Here is a 17,788-nt window from a genome sequence, read left to right as displayed (position 1 = left end):
GATGGCTCTATAGGCCCATAAGACACTATGTAATTCATCTACCCAAGAAGTTTCTCATGCCTCTAATTGAGTGTTTATCCCATGTACGATAGTACAATTCATTACTAAAAGTGGCTCTGACAACTAAGATATGCGCTTGAAAATATGGTCGTAATCGAATCAAGGTTGTAAGGATAGCTAAATATAGCTGATCTATCTTCGGGTATCAATGTTCCACATCATTCGATACCTTGATGGTGTAGCTAAATATAGCTAATCTATCTTCGGGTATCGACATTCCAAATTATTCGATACCTTGATGGTGTAGTATAATGGGTGTTGTTTGTTTTCTACCTCCCTTACCATCACTGAGCATATTGTTTCGTTAATAGCCTCTAGATAGAGGTACATAGTTTCCCCTTTCTCTAGGAAACTAATTAGATGTGGTGGTGCTAGGAAGATTATAATTTCTTCGAATGCTTTTTGGCATTCTTCGGACCATTTGGTTTCTTTTATCTTCTTGATGGCCTTGTAGAAGGGTAGACATAATTTCATAGAGTAGGAGACGAATCTTCATAGGGAATTTATTATACCATTCGCTTTATGTACCCCTTCGAAGCATGTAGCTATTGTCATATCAAACATAGTTTTAAACTTATAACAATTTGCTTCAATTCCCTTCTAGTACTGTATATTACAAACCTAAGGAATTTCCTCGGGTTTACATTGAATGTACATTTTTTTCGGTTGAGCTTGATCTAGTGTTGCCTTAAAGTGTTGAAGACTTTTTTGTATGTCTCTGACATGATTACTTTATTCTTACTCTTTAGGATCTTGTTATCGACATAGACCATGGATGTGCTTGCCAGTCTTTCCCTAAAATGGTATTCATGAACCTTTGGTAGATCATCCCAACATTCTTCAGTCTAAATGGAATTCACTTATTATAATATGTGTGTTTGTGACTGGTGAATAAGGTCTTTTCCTCATCCTCATCCTCCTTCTCCATCTCAATCTGATTATATCTAGATCTAGCTTCAAAGTAAGAATACACCTCGTGCGTAGCAGTGGCATCCACAAGCTGATCTATGTTTGGCAGATGATATTTATCCTTAGAACAAACTTTATTTAGGTCGATAAAGTCTAAACACATCCAATTAGACCTATTGGGGGTTTTCACCAACGCTACATTAGCCTACCACTTGGAATAGAATACTTTATAAGACAACCTTCAATAGCTGATCTATTTCTTTATCAACTGTTTTTTTATCTATCTTACACCTGGTTGCTTTCCTTTTGCTAGACATGTTTGTCTTTGGGATTGATATTGAGTTTATGAGTGACTGTTGTTGGATTTATCCCCTCCATATCATCCAATTTCCACGAGAATACATCGTGTTCCTTTTTCAAGAGCTCCAAGATTTCTTACTTCATGTATTATTTTAGGTTTTTGGAAATCCGGAGCATCCGACCTCTCCTACATTAAAGGGTTTCATTCTCTCCTCTAGGCTCGATATTGGGAGTTTCATCCTCTTCTATCACCGAATCATCTTCTAGTGAGAGAATCGTTAAAGCTTACATAAGTCTCTAATGCACGCTTCTACATATCACTATCACATCCTTCATTGGGATGCACATGATTTTATCCTTGATCGATATGAGGGCCTTTCTCTCGGATAGGAAAGGTCTCTTTGTGACGATGTTGTAAGCGAAGTCTGCATTTATGATTACAAACTCACAATCTTCTTTCCATTTGCATTCTTCGTCCCTAAATGTGTAGTTTAATTCAATACAACTACTAATATGGATGTTGCGTTGGCTCAATCCCACCACCGGTTAGGGGTGTTCATCGCTCGGTTTGGTTTGAAAACCAAACCAAACTAATATAACCGAAAACCGAGTAACTCTAAATATAAAAACCGAACCTAATCGAATAATAATAAAAATCGAACCGAACCGAAATAATTCGATCGGTTTGGTTTGGTTTTCATTAACATTAACAAATTTTATTAACAATGTTTTTTTACTTACTAATACAATGATGTTGCTGGGCATTTTAAATGCAACCTTTTTTTTTAATTTTAATGTTTTCAAGTTTTTTGGCATTTATTTATAGGCAAGAATTATTTGCTTATATGCAACAATGATGTTGCTGATTTTGCATCAACATTGATATTGTTGGAAATTTAATTATATGCAATATATTGCTGATTATACATATATTGAAATGTCATGCTTAACAAAAAAAAACTTTAAATATGTTATAAGTTACAGATGAGAGATCAGGTATGACACATTTCTTATGGTGTGACAAGCCTTATTGTGTGACAATGACCAATTTTATAATTAACCAGGGGAATATGGCAAATTTGTAAATAAAAGGAAAAAGAAAATTGTTTTATTTCTTTTCTTTAAAATGCATTTTGCCGACTTTTCTAACCTCGTTTTTCAAAAACTTTTATACCGTTGGACTCGTCTTAATTAGACGGCCATTTTAAGATCCTAGAAACTTAGGTAAAAAAAAATTCGGTGAACAAAATCCAGCGATTTGTTTTTCTGTGAGGAAAAAATTGCCCAGAAAATTTTTCAAAAATTCTAAAAAATGTAAAACATCATTCTAAGAAACTTTAATTCTTGACTCAAAGTGAGATTCCTTACGGTTTAGTCCCAACTCAACAGAATCCGGCGATTAGGTGGACGTTTTCCGGCAAAAAAACAGAAAGTACCCAGAAAATTCTCAAAACATTCCAAAAAATGCAAAACATTATTTTGAGAAACTTTAATTCTTGGGTCGAAGCAAGATTTCTTACGGTTTAGTCACAATAAAATAATTTCCTTAATTTTATCCATTTTACATGCTTCAATAATTTATTGGGTCAAAACCGTAAAAAATCTCATTTTGAGCCAAGAATTAAAGTTTCTTAAAATGATGTTTTACATATTTTAGAATTTTTTGATAATTTTCTGGGCACTTTTTGGTCTTACCTTTCAGCACTATGTTTGCAATATTTTGTTGGAACAATATAACAATTCCGTTGGAACAATATAAGTATTCTGTTGGAACAATATAATTATTCTGTTGGAACAATATAATTATTCTGTTGAAAAAATTGGTACACTGATTTGAAAAAATTGGTACACAAATTTATTCTGTTGGAAGAATATAAGAATTAGAATTATTTTCTAAATAATATAACTAATATAAATTTGAAGATACTATATTAAATACTAAGAAACAAAAATGAAATTGAAGACATAGATAATAAAATTGATTTGGAACAATTGGTAAACTGATTTATTATGTTGGAACAATATAAGTATTATGCTGGAATAATAAAACTATTTTGTTAGAAAAATTGGTACGCTGATTTATTCTGTCGCAACAATATAAGTATTATGTTGGAACAAATGGTACACTGATTTGGAACAATTTCGTACACTGTCGGAACAATATAAGTAGGACAAAAAAACATGCCCAGAAAATTATCAAAAAATTTCAAAACATGTAAAATATTATTTTAAGAAACTTTAATTCTTGGCTCAAAACGAGATTCCTTACGGTTTTGACCCAACAAATTGTTGAAACATGTAAAATGGATAAAATTAAGGAACAAGTTTTATTGGGACTACCGTAAGAAATCTCACTTCGACCCAAGAATTAAAGTTTCTCAGAATAATGTTTTACATTTTTTGAGAATTTTCTGGGCACTTATTTTTCACCAAAAAAAGCCCACCCGGATTCCGTTCACCAGAATTTTTTTTACTTGAGCTTCAGGGATCTTAAAATGACCGTCTAATTTAGACGAGTTTAATAGTATAAAATTTTTTGAAAACCAAGGTTAGAAATGTCAGAAAAATGTATTTTAAAGAAAAGAAATAAAATAATTTTCTCTATCATCTCTTTCCTTTTATTTACAAATTTGTCACATTGCCCTTTTCAATTATCATCAAAACTACGTAGTTTTGTTATGTCACACAATAAGCTGCTTGCCACACCTAGACCCATTGTCGCATTGGATCTCACCCCATAAGTTACAATTGTAAATCTAAGCTAACTTATAACAGTAAACAGGAGGTATAATTCTAATAATAATAGATCTAATTTTTAATTACTTCATTCATTTCGATCGGTTCAGTTAATTCGGTAATTTTGATTCAAAAACCGAACCGATCAAAATTACTGAAATATTAAAAAAATAAAACCGAAACCGAATCTAATAGACCGAAACACCAAACTGAAAAACCAAAATGCATCGGTTCGGTCGGTTATTTCGGTTCAGTTCGGTTTTTGAACACCCCTACCACCAGTGCTGGTATGATCCTAATAGGATCCATTTGCAATTTTCGTAACGTTTCTCTAATGATGAGATTGTTAGAGCTGCTAGTGTTTATCAACATCCTCTTCAAAGTTTATTTCAGTAGTTGCGCCATGACGCCCAAATCATCGGTAGGAGAACCTCGTCCAACATGAAAGGAAGGAATAATATGTGGATCAATGTCATCGAAGCAATTTCTTTACCTTTTGAGAGCTTTATTTTTGTTTATCCCAAGAGGTAAGGGGTTTGTTATTTGTCTTTGGGGAAGTCATGTTCGTTTCAAAAGAGAGAACTTTCAAGCTCAGATAAGGCAGTTCTCATGTCCACGCTCATTGTACCAATGATAACAGGGTGTAAGATTATATTGTTATGGATCCATTGGATGATGGAACAGGATTCAAGACTGGTTTATGGGAACTTATATGTGTTTATCGAGGACAATATCTAAAGCTTCTATGTGTTGATATGTTCCCACAAAACAAGAGAAAGGCTTGACCAGATTCTGACGAGGACGACTCGTATACCTAAGTCATTTGTGGTCTTAGAGAAAAAATAAATAGAGAACTTATAGAGAGAGAAACTCTAAAGAATAATGTACATTTTATGAATATGGTTGAATCCCTTTAAATAGGAGCAAGAGTCTTAATCTAATTATGAGAAAATTGACTATGTATTTGATTAGAAAAAGGGACCGAAAAATTCGATCTTCTCTTATTGACGAGACATTATCTGTGCGTCTAAAAATTCATGTTTAGGAAATAAATTATTTAACCAACTTTAGAGAAGACTTTTTTTTTTAAAAGTGTTTTTAAATATCTAGTAAGCATAAAAAAAAAAATATGAGTAAACTTAAACTTACGATAAGATCAAATATTCACTTATATTATGATCTTACCATTTGAAAAGGAAAGGTAACCAAAATGAAAATAGCGAATATATTATCACCAAATTGACATTCCTAGAAGTAAGTTGGTAAGTGAGGAATGGTTTTGAAGTGAGAAAGATTAAAAAATATGCAACTTATTTAATTTATTGATTAAAATCATGCAACTTCTTAAGAAAATATATTTTGTAAATATCTTAGGAGACTCTTTCCATTTTCAAGATGGAAGGAATGTGTTAGGTCGGCCACTGTGGGTATTATTATTTTCTCATTTTTCTGCTCTTTCCCCCATCAAATAAATAAAAAAAAAATCTTTAAAAAAAAAAGTCAACATTTTATTTTATTTATTTATCAAAAGAAATAAAATCTATGACCGTCCCTCAAAAGAATGTGTATGAGAATGAGAACAACAATTAGTTCATATTTGAACAATTCTAGAAGAATTTATTTCTGTTTTGTTTTAGTTGATTTTAAATACAATTCATTTTGGGAGTAGAATCTATTAGTTTAATTTTGTAAAGTAAATCTATTAGTTTAATTTTGGCTGGCTACAATAAAATTAAAGAAATTGTACAATGGTTCCGATCAAATGAAAAATCACCTAATATACAAAACAAAGATACCTATATGAGAGAATTTTTACTGTATGCCCGACGTACAGCTGATGTGGTATGCCATAAAGCTATAGCAAATAGGATCAAAACATCTGATTAAAAAACTTGTAATTAATTAAAAAAAACAAATACACATTCCCTTCATCTTTTAGGTTTAGTTTTTTTCATATTCTTCTCTTTAGCAGACTACCACTACTTTCGTCTACCACTCGCCGGACCACTACCACTGCTTTCGTATGTTCTCCTCTTCCGACCACCATCACCTCGTTTCTTCTCACCGGCTCACTTTTTAACTTGAAAAGATTTAATATCGGAGGATACTAGACTAAATCAGATTTATTTGGGAAATTAAATACTTCCATTGAAATCTCCTCTCATCCCTTGTTTTTCACTCTACCCGGAAGGTCATGACTCTGGTTCAATTTAATTTCCTGCACTCTCTCTTTCTCTGTGAATTTCAATTCATATTGTTTATTTGTAAAATTCATATTGTTAATTAGTAACTTTGATTTTAAATTTGATTCAATTTCTACGAAATTAGATTTCGAGACCTGTTATTTTACAGAAAATCAAATAAATTTCTTTGCTTTGATGATATCACAGCAATATAAATTCTTATCATTCAAAGAATATCTGTGTTATTTTTTTGGATGAGCAAAAAAGTAACAGAGGTGATGGTAGTTGGTAGAGAAAAACAGGCGGAGGTGGTGATAGTTGCCAGAGGAAAACGAACGGAGGTGGTGGTCAACTATGGTTAAAGTATGTTGTCCACGTGGTGAACAGATGCTTAACTGTTTAGAGCTGTGAGATAATTTAGTTTAATTATTGAAAAGAGAAATTTAATTAATATCATAACTAACACGTGTGTTGGTCCTATTTGTTAGGACATACCACATCAGATGTGGATGAGGTATGCCGGGCATACAGTAAAAATTCTCCCTTCATTAGTCCAATCTATTTAGTATTTAGAATTTGACCAAAAATACATTCTACAATTTTAAATATATATCAATATTTCTTTTTAATAAATATATAATTTGATTTGATAACCATTGAAAGATCGATTTCTCCTTGTTGGTCGGACTAGAATAAATCAGCGCTTGACCTGCATCATATCATATGTGAAAGTACTTAATTAGCCAACTATATGGCCTTATATTGGTCAACCTAATTAAAAAGTTTTTCTAACTATTTGTTTTTATTTTTCTCACACACATAAATTTGTTATTTAATAACTTATATTTCATAAAAAAAAAAAAAAAACTTATGATTCTCTTCTAAACAAATTGCACACATTTTGTTTATTAATGGACTATTATTAAGAAATAGAAACATTATTAATACAAAAAAACACCATTTGTATAATTAGGAGTAACAATATTATTAAAGAAATTAGCATTAGAACAGAAATGACGAGCCATTAAAAGGTTACGCCGTTGCTAATATTAGGATAAAAGTCACAAAATAATTTGGAGGATAAGTAACAAATTTCGAATTTCTTTTATAACAATCCTGAACTTAGTAATATCATGGTGAAATGTGATCCACCACTTCTTTAGCATCCGTTTCGAACTGAATATTCTAAAAGTGGAGTGAAACTACATAGAGTATCGCGTCACGGAGAGTAAATGCCTCAACTAGCAAAACTTGAATACTACCTGTCGCAAAAGAGCTGCAACACGCAATAAAATTATTGGTACAAGCCAAAGAACTGCTACCATACCGAAACTATTCTCTAATTAAAAAACGACCGCATCAACGTTACACTTAACATAACCAATAGTTGACTTCTACCAATGGATCGTTGTTTCTCCCAGTTCACACCGAACCTTCCGAACTCGACCAACCCTCTCCTTTCACGTCTCTTTCCATTCTAACAGAAAATGACATGTACTTGTAACAACAGCCATGGGAGACCGGCACTTCCCCGTCCACAACTTGGCATTATGTTGCTGCCAGATTTCCCATAAAGTAACAGGTGACATGATCGCTTCCTCTGTACCCACTAGTGACAGCATATGCAAGACCTAGTCCTCCACCCAATCTCATTCGGGTGTAGGAGCTTGTAAACTAGCCACTTCCGAACACGTCTTGGTATAATCACAAACCGAGAATAAAATTGCATACAGTTAATAGCGCGCACACAATATATATATAAGTATGTAAAGACACGTGTTATAAGAAGAGCCGTCAGATCAAGTTGAATGATGGCATATAACTGCCGAGTCATGTGGATCAATAGTAAAAGAGTTTTGAAATCGCACTAACATTCTTGATCCTGTGTTTAGAATCATAGGATGATAGTTTTAGGCCGATACAAACTGTCACGAGCTACCAACAAACAATCTCCATTCAAAAGTTAACACGTGATGTTGAGCTCCATTAGGACATACAATCTGCCAAGCTACCAGATTTACCCCTCACATCCTATGAATAGAACAATGTTATGCAACTAAATGTACATATGCATTCCCTATAACTAAAGCCCTAAATGCATACTTTAGAGTATCCACCCTTCTCAACCTTGCTCACTTTAGCATCAGAGTGAGGTTGTGTGTTCGGCCTCTCATTTGATCTCATTTTATGTTTATTTTCCATACTCATCGTTAGATGACTCTTCACAAATTTACTAGCATCAAATTGGTACGGTGAGCATGGATCGAACAAACGCATTTATATCTCATCTAGAAAAAAAATTAAACCCGTCATCTTCAAATCCTTCTAGAGAACCAAGAACCCCTTTGGAATTTGGTAGGGATAATCCACACAAATGTGTATTGATAGGGATAATTCAGACAAACACAATTTTCGATAGGGATAATTCAAACAAACGTGTATTGATTCTCAAGACGCCTTATTTTTCTCCCACCATGACCCAAATCTTCTCTATAAGCACATACATATCTTATATTCAAATATAATTTATAAATACAAATATATTATGGAAAAAACAAAAGGATAAGTTGGAAGGTCTAACTGCGTAGTTATTGGAACATTACGCTTAAAAATGAGACAAGTGTGGAATTCCAATTCAAATTAATGGAAGCACGTAAAGTATGAGGAAAATTTAAGAGAGTAAATTTTTCAAACCAAAACACACATCCATGGCGCTAGGCACCCCATTACCGTCCGGTGAACCACCAACCTCCTACTTAACATTACTATGCATTAAATGACCTAATTACACATTCCTTTAAGTTTAAAACTCATTTGAAACCTTTTCTTTCTTGTTTTGAAAACTCATTTTTCATTCGAAGATTAGCATAATAGTTAAAGCCAAATTAATAAAGCAATCACCCGTATTATAATAATTGATAATGTGCGGAAATAAATACGATAAAATATATGTAGACCAAAATAAATACAACAACAATATATATAGAATACCTACTAAGCATGTACCCAAGAATATACATATAACTAAATATATACTAAAGGTCCGTTTGTTTTACCTACTGTTTGTTGTTACGGTTTGCTGGTTACTGTTGCTGTTTGCTATTTGCCGTTTGCTGTTGCTGTTACGGTTGGCTGTTTGCTGTTGGAAAAAGCTTCTTTTCCAAAAAGCAGAGATTCTCTGCTTTTGTAAAAGGTTGCTTTACGTGTGTAAAAGGCAAACATGGGTCACTAACCAAACACCTACTGCTGCTTTTCCAAATGTAAAAGAGGCAAACAGGAGGTCACTAACCAAACACCTAAAACTCTTCCTTTTAAAGTGAAAAGTCAAACAGAAGCCTGAAAATGAGCAACCAAACACCCCCTAATTAATACCCAAAATACGCATGATATATACATAACCAAATACATACTAATTATATCCCCAAAAATACGTATAATATACGTATGTAAGCTATATACTAGTTATATACCACTAACCCAAAAAATGATATAACGTATATACACATATAAACTATATACTAAGATATTTATATAAAACATCCATCATACAACAAGATACATAATAACTCTATATAACACAATATATACTATATAATATAACTGTATATAACAACTATATATAATACAGATATATACTATATAATATACATATAACATAAATATACTATAACTATACATAACATAACATAAATATATAATAACTATATATAATATAAACATATACTATATCATACACATACAACATAAATATATAATAACTATTTATAACATAAATATGATATCACATAATAAAAAAAAATAAATAAATAAATATACTACAAAAAAAAAATATTTTACCGACAGAATTTTTCTTCTTTAGCGACGGTTAAAACCGTCGGTAGAAATACTAGCGACGCTTTTTTAAACCGTCCGAAAAGTGTTGTTAATGCTGCTGTTGCTACTGTTACAGACGGTTTTATTAGGGCGGTGGGGTAGGGTTTTTAGTACCGACGCTTTTCTAACCGCGGTTTGAACCGCCTCTACAACGGTTAACACACTTAAAAGAAAGCATTACTGACGGCCGATCTGTCGGTACTTTATATTAATCCGTCAATTCGTCGCTAAAAGATTTTTGGTAGCTTTATATTCTGTCGGTAAAATCCTAATTTGTATTATAATTTCACTTAATTTAGGAGATCCAAGGCAGCAAAAATTAGATAAAACATACATAAATTTCATTCAAAAACAATATCAGTACAATTAGCCTCATCTTGGCACCAATTTTGTCATAATTAAAACTGAAAATAACAAAATCCAAAATAACATAAACAATGTGACTTAAAGTTTGATGATATGTTCAAAAATATCATCAACCTAATCAGGATCAACCTCATATTGTTTGTGAACTAGACGCTAAAATCGCATCTGTTGTTTCTATATCATCAGTCACTTCTATCTCATCCTCAAGTTCCATCACCATTGCCACTTGTGATAGATCGGCTTCAAGGATCTAAAGTAGAACAAACACAGCAGAGATAGTCAAACTATCATCCCAGCAAAGAGATTATCAGGGTGGGTCAGTTAAATAACCATGAAATGATTCTTCATGTTCTGATTAAAAAAGCTACATGGAATTCTCTACACATTATATTACAATCTTGAACCTTGACTAGAAGGCACACAATAAATTAACAGTTGACATTTTATAGTTATGGAACTAAGATAAAAAAAAGGCCTAGAATCAAATCATGAAGGACATCACCATTCATCTTTTGATCATTTTCAGCATCAGCAAACAGGTCTGACATTTTTTTCAGTTTCACCAACAAACTTACTCAGGACATCAGGGCCATTAACAATCTAGCGAAGTTTTCACCAAAGCATTTTACAGTCTAATATACTCCTAGTGCCATTCAGTATTGATATACTCTTTATCTTCCGTTTCAAATCAAGAGTTCAAATTTCAGTTTTCACTCAAATTCATGCAAATATAACATATATGACAAAGCTCTGTCCTACTAAAACTTTACCACACATAAAACTCAAAGCAAATTCATGCAAATATCAAAATTTATGTTCAAACCTTTGGTTCCTTCCCATTCATGACTTTCCCAATTTGACGAGCCATTAGTGTTTTTCCCGTACCAGGAGGTCCATACAGAAGTGTACCCTTCACATGTTTCATCCCCAGTCTATAACATAAAGTGCTTCATTATTGAAAAGCTCAAAGCATGTATCCCAAAAAATAATGCACATAACTTAAAGAAATAATCATATTACTTGCTTGTCACATGAGACAGGAACACTCTAGAGGCGAATGCTCTCTGAAATATATCTGCAAACTCTGCACTTAAGCCACCTATACCCAGCGACTGTAGATCAAACTCTTTATGCTTGAAGATGCTTCTACTGGCAGCTTCACGTTGATTAACAATCTGCAAAAATGATAATATTGATGGATTAACAATCTGCATAATTACCCTGTTCAAAATCAAACCAATTTCAACTTTAACCAAATAGAAGCTGTGTAGAAACAAGTGAAAATAATAGTGTCTCTAGCTTCAAAAAGTTTGTTAAAAAGCTTACACAGTAACAACATGTCCGCCGAATGTTTAGAGGATATTGGTGGCTCTGGTGAAGTATAGCACTAGCTTTTTTGGACCGGAGTGTGTTACTCCGTCCACCTGAAAAATCAATACAAACAAAAAATGAATGAAACTAATTGATAATGATAGGAATAATAGTAAGAAAGTTTGTTAGTTACCTGGCCATGAACAAGAGCAGCTACGGTTAAATACCAGGCAGTGTAAGTGGTCATACCCAGACCAAGAAAGGACCAAATACGATAGTTATGGAAAGAGGGTATGAAAACAATTGTAGCACAGCAAGCTCCAAAAATGTATGTCCATGTGCTCTTGTCCAGATGGTCATTGATGTAATATATGTTACTGTGATCACATGAAACAGTTAAAAATCTAAATTCAAGCAACATCCAAATTAGAAAAAATGAAGAAGTTACTACCTGGCACAACCAATAAGCTGAATTACAGATCCGAAGAGAAGGAAAGTACAGTTGAAAGCAAGTCCTAGAGCTTTCCAGTATGGACCCAGTAACCCATCAAGCACTTCAAACCACTGCAGTAAAAAATGGACAATTCTCAGATTTGAAGATTGGAAATGGGTGGGTTGGGTTTGACGAGTGAGTGAGGAAGAGAGTAAACCTGTATGACATGGTTTTTGAAGTTAAAGTTCTCTTTCTTCTTTCGGCTTCTGTACTCAATGTAGAGTACACTGATAAGATAAGCACTCCAGCTTCCAACAAGTCCGTAGAATACTTGGAATACAATCCCTGACACCATACCCAGTTGAGAGAAAGAATAAGGCAGTGTCAATAGTACTTGAGCTACCTGCAATTTTGTTTGGCAAAAAGAATAATATTGAAGTTAGGAACACAAATTCAACTTATACAGACATGTCCATCTTAATATCCTGTTTTGGAAACATCAGGCTGTCAAAGCTATCATGAAGACAAGAAATAAGCATTACAAACAGCAAAAAGAAAAATAATTTAATCAAATGTGCATTTAATTAAACTTCATAAGGATATACAAGTTAAACTACTTCATAAGGATATACAAGTTAGACTTCACAATCTGAAGTTGAAAAGGAAAACTAGAAGCCAGAGGCCATGAAAGGTCATTAAGTATATAGGCTGAGTAAGAAGAATAAAACATGAGCCTGCCAATGCTGACCTTTATACCACTTGCATTTGATACCTCAAAGATAAAGTATGTGTCACTTGAAATCATTCCCCTTTCAACATCTTTAGATTTATCTCGGCCCTCTACATTATGTTATATATATGAGGACTTTAGCACCCATAAAAATTATAGCACCAAAAAAGCATAAAAAAAATCAAGTACCCATAGACATTAGAGCACCTTTGTCAATAAATTCTAGATTCGTAACTATCATATACCTCTAGAGAATCTCGAAATCGTATGGTGTTTTTGGATTGAAAAGATTTAGATTAAGTCATTCAATAAGGCATCATCAAGCAATCAGTATAACTTTTTTATTAAAGAACAAAATCAGATAACAGATGGCAACCGCCTGAATTCATTCGTTGATAATGGAATTCCCCTATCAGATTTTTCCTGCAAAAATAACGATAATTGGTTAGTTATATAAGAACAAGATACTATGACTTAAAACATGTCCACATGGTATGTTCATTACTTGGTTCTTTAATTTGTTCTTGACGAATCAATGTAGAAAAAATCAACTATGGAGTTAGTTTATCTATTATAGGTTGAGCACTGACTTTTGCTTTCTCTGTTTCACCAGAGGCAGAGCTTGAAATATCTGATAGATTGAAAATGCAGCCATTCTATTTCTAACAGATAGATAGATTGATTGAAATATCTGATTCATTCAATTTTAATAAACAGAATATCTGATTCATTCTATTTCTAAAACTAGTACTTCCATTTAAAGTTCAGTATATGTGTTCTATAAAACGTAACATGTATAAGTAAATTAAGCTTAAGCCCTTGAACAAACTTGGAAGTTGATTGAAATTACAAACTAACAAACTTGGAAGTTGCAACGCTGAAAGGGGAGACTCAATATTCATTTATACACTCTGCAGATAAAGCAACCATGATATACATTTAACAATCACAACCCCAATACACAGAACAATTCGAACTAAAAGTTCAATCAATAAGCCCATGAACTTAACTGAAATTAGAAAAGAAAAAAGAGAATTAATAAAGAGTGGAGCTGTATACATTCAACATAGACAACTAACAAACCAATCATCTAGGAAATTCACTATCCTGAAAGTAGCACCAAGCAAGATTGAGCAAACTAAAATCACGATGTGGAAGCAGAAATTAAAAATTGAGCATACCTAGCAGTGATTAATCCAGATTTTTGAAAATTTAGAAAAGGAAGTAAACCACAAGCCATCGACCAGCTATTCAGTCGTGTCCATAGTTCCAACTGAAAGTGAGGAGGTGATTGCGTGATAGATCTGAAACTCGTGGATCTATCAAAACAAGCGACGTCCCCAGCCTTCTCCTTAGCTAACTAGACTATTGCCCACTCCGCTGTCTTGAAGACTCAAAATGGATTCCATCTTTACACCTCTCGGTCTTGTGTCTCCACTTCAGTGTCTCTAAGTTTTGATCTATAAGATTGGATTTGATTATGAGGTGGATTAGATAGAGACGGCTATTTCATTCCGAAACAAGAGAAAGAGTAAAGTGGAAACCGTGTGAACATTTGCTGTATGCGGTGCCCCAAAGTATAATTTGGGCTTTTTAGTTTCCAGCCCATGGAACACTTTTTTAAGGTGTCACTAAAAAAGTGTTGTTAAAGGCCCATTTTTTTGTAGTTATATAATAAAAATATATAAGATAAATATATATCATATAATGTAAATAAATATCACAAAACCTCAAAAATGATCTAACTGGATTGTTTTTAAATTTCCAGCAGCTTTACAATTCGTCACAGAAAGTGAAAAGAAGTGTCTTAGCAGCTTTAGCGGTAGATCTGACGAATCTAATCCATCGCTAAATTGATGTTAGGTGACAGAAATAAGTAAAATACATAAAAAAAAAGTCCTTTTAAAATCCCCTATTTGTTTGATCGACGTTCGGGGAAATGCAACCAATGAGTCCTTACCAGTAAAACTCCTTAAAAACTGCACTGCATGGCCGTTCTAGATCAATGAACGTCGGCCCGTCCGATCTGCTCGAAGAAGTATGGCGTCTATAGTGTCAGTCACTATAGTGTCAGTCAGTCAATACCGTCAGCAACTTGGCTATTCGCAAATTCTCATCCCAAAGCAGTTTTTTCATCCAAGAAAGATGCAGTTGCAATAGGCCCCCAACACGTAAGTCTGGCATATCATTTCCTACTAGCGGAAACTTGACGACCTAAAATCTTTCTCGGTCGTAGACTAACAACTGGAAATTGCCTCATAAGTCTCACTACGAGAACCAACAGTCCGTATGAAGACATTGGTCCCACAGATAACTTGATTTCTTAGGTCGTCTGTCCTCCTAAACCAATTGGCGGACTCCTCAACTTCTACCCGGAAGTTCTATCTCTTCGGTGAGCACGATATTTGGTACACATATGGGTGTAATATGTTGAAGATAGCTTTTTGTACCTTTAGCACATTCGTCGAATCGATTATGTCTCTCAATGGCATTTCGCTAAAACTCCAAGGAAGAAATCAGGCGCAAAGAAAAACCAGTGTTAATAGTAACTCTAAAAGATAACTTCATTTTTATACTAAAATAAGGACCATCAAAAGATAGAACCAAGTACAGACAAGTCTAAATCTAACATCATAAGTTTAAGAAAATTAAAAGACATGAACAAAGTAATAATTAGATTCATATATCAAATAAGTAACTCTTTTCTTACAAAAGATAGAGTATATTCAAATACGGGTACACTACAAAACAAAAGTTAAGCTAAAAGCTAAAAAACATAAAGCAACAGTACATCAGGGCCACTTTTTTTTACGAAAACGACAGCTTTCTTCCGTTCATTGGCATCATAAACGTTCAAATTCATCACCATTTCCTTTGGCACTGTGAAACTTGCACTGTAAATGGATTCAAGCATGAGAGCACGATCCAGCCGCACCAGCTTAGTTTCTTGCTCCGCCATGACTGCCTTTAAATTAGCACTTTTTTTTTCTTCACAGTCTTACACTGTAGGCGCAAAGCCTTTTCTGTCTCATCAGCCCAGAGCCTAACATCCGCCAAAGTATCCTGCATAATTTTATTTTTCGTGCTCAGCCAACTCATGAAGTTTCTCCACCTCCCTTAGCCTCTCACTCTTCTTCGCATGAGCCTAGAGTATCACGAACTTGGTCGAAGAATTCCACCGCCGAAGCTCCACCCCCTTCCATAACACCCTCTAACTCCGCAATCTTGGTATTTCTCTCATTCAGTTGCCTGCACAATATAGCCTCAGAACCCCGTAAGGCCACCATTTTAGCATCTTTCCTCTTGAGTTCCTCCCGTAGTAGATGCACCTCAGAAGCAGTCCCATCAGCACCAATCCTCAGCTTTTCCACCTCTTCCTCCTCCTGTCGGTACAACATGTAAGCTTACTATAATCCACTAAGCCTTGCAAGTATGAAATCAGATAAGTCAATGGAAACAATAATTAGAGTAAAAGGTTATGCCAAAAGTAACTAAAAATCCAACTCTCACCACTCTATGAGTCATAGTAGCATCTTTCAAATAACAACTGACGGACAATGCTTTTCTGCTCCCCGAGCACATTTGCCAGCTTCGACAGTTCGTGAGCCATCATTTACTTAGTCAAGTCCTCTTTGGCACCCATCTTCCCAACAAACTATAAAAACAACCAAACTTTAATCTGCATATCAGTAATAAAAAGCTTCTTTCCTCTGGGGCGAGACGACAACCGAACCGCTATCACCATATAGTTCCTCAATGACATCCAGCTTCAGATGCTTGGTACAACTGGAGCCTTCCTCCTCTTCAACATTCTTTTGCACTATGATAGAACCATCTTCCCTATCTCTATATTTGCACTCGTCCTTGGAGATATCCACCACAGATTCAATCAGGCGCTTCTAGCTAGCTACCTTTGATGCATTATACTTCATCCGTCCAGGCTTAGTTGCAGAAGCAACTGCAAACTCTTCATCATACCCTCGCCATTCCCCCATAGACAACAACTTCATCCACTATTACTATTGGGATCCCATCCAGTATCACATCATCTCCTTCACCCTCTACAACCGCAACCGAAACCCCAATAATGCTCCACGCCACTTGATTCACATCATCTAAGGAATCAAAGGCTGACAAAGATACATAAGGAGACTAGTAAGCCCGTCTGGATGTTGCAGATCATAATCGAACTCCAGGTCATTAAAATCCATACCACTTTTTCCACTCGATTCCGCTACAACAATCAAAATAGTATGTCACTACTACATCACGTAATTCACAGTACGACAAAAGAGCTTTCAATAAATAAATAGCGAAGTCCAAACCCCCCACCAAAATTAAACTCACCGTGAATAGCCACCTCTACAGTAATAGACTCTAACTCAGCCATATCACTAGTCGAAAATTTATGGGCTCCTATCCAGCTGGTCAGAGTATTTCGCGTCCACCCATTCAGGTGCACCAAATGCCATTGATTCCAAATGTGCCAACCGCACATTGGGAAGTGTTCAATCAAACGTTGCACATCCTACTTCGGTTCTAACGGGATGCCCTTCAAATACTTTACCAAACCCACCTCTTTCTTAGTCAACACCCTTTCCACAAACTAGTTGCCCAAATCCATAGGGTCTGCATTCCAATTTACTCGATGCATAAATCCATGAGCTCGCAAAGACACCTTCAAAAAATGGTGTCTCTATTTTGGCAAATTATTTCGAAAACCCGCTGATAACATTAAATTTGGCACGCGAGAAAGTCACTTGTTGGGATCTCGACTCCATTGTTGGCTTAAAAAACTTCCCAAAGATTAGCCTCGTTGCTCGAAAACCGACCGACTGACAAAGGGAGCAGAAGCCAATCATCATCTGCCATCCATTGCGTCACCCT

At 34.6% G+C, this 17,788-nt stretch overlaps 1 protein-coding gene across 1 annotated transcript; it reads right to left on the bottom strand.

Moving 5' to 3' along the window:
- Window positions 1–10,380: 10,380 nt before the first annotated feature.
- LOC136206070 (auxin transporter-like protein 1) lies at window positions 10,381–14,423 on the bottom strand. The gene is made up of 9 exons (XM_065996986.1): window positions 14,083–14,423; window positions 12,920–13,324; window positions 12,389–12,574; window positions 12,190–12,302; window positions 11,932–12,115; window positions 11,754–11,851; window positions 11,448–11,602; window positions 11,251–11,359; window positions 10,381–10,677 (listed from the first exon to the last, which is right to left on the bottom strand). The coding sequence occupies exons 2-6, from the start codon at window positions 12,974–12,976 to the stop codon at window positions 11,780–11,782; spliced, it is 612 nt and encodes a 203-aa protein (XP_065853058.1). The 5' UTR covers window positions 12,977–13,324; window positions 14,083–14,423; the 3' UTR covers window positions 10,381–10,677; window positions 11,251–11,359; window positions 11,448–11,602; window positions 11,754–11,779.
- Between the last annotated feature and the right edge of the window lie 3,365 nt (window positions 14,424–17,788).

Source organism: Euphorbia lathyris, chromosome 9 (assembly GCF_963576675.1).
Source record: "Euphorbia lathyris chromosome 9, ddEupLath1.1, whole genome shotgun sequence".
Classification (NCBI taxonomy): domain Eukaryota; kingdom Viridiplantae; phylum Streptophyta; class Magnoliopsida; order Malpighiales; family Euphorbiaceae; genus Euphorbia; species Euphorbia lathyris.
This window is presented reverse-complemented; position numbering and strand designations above follow the sequence as displayed.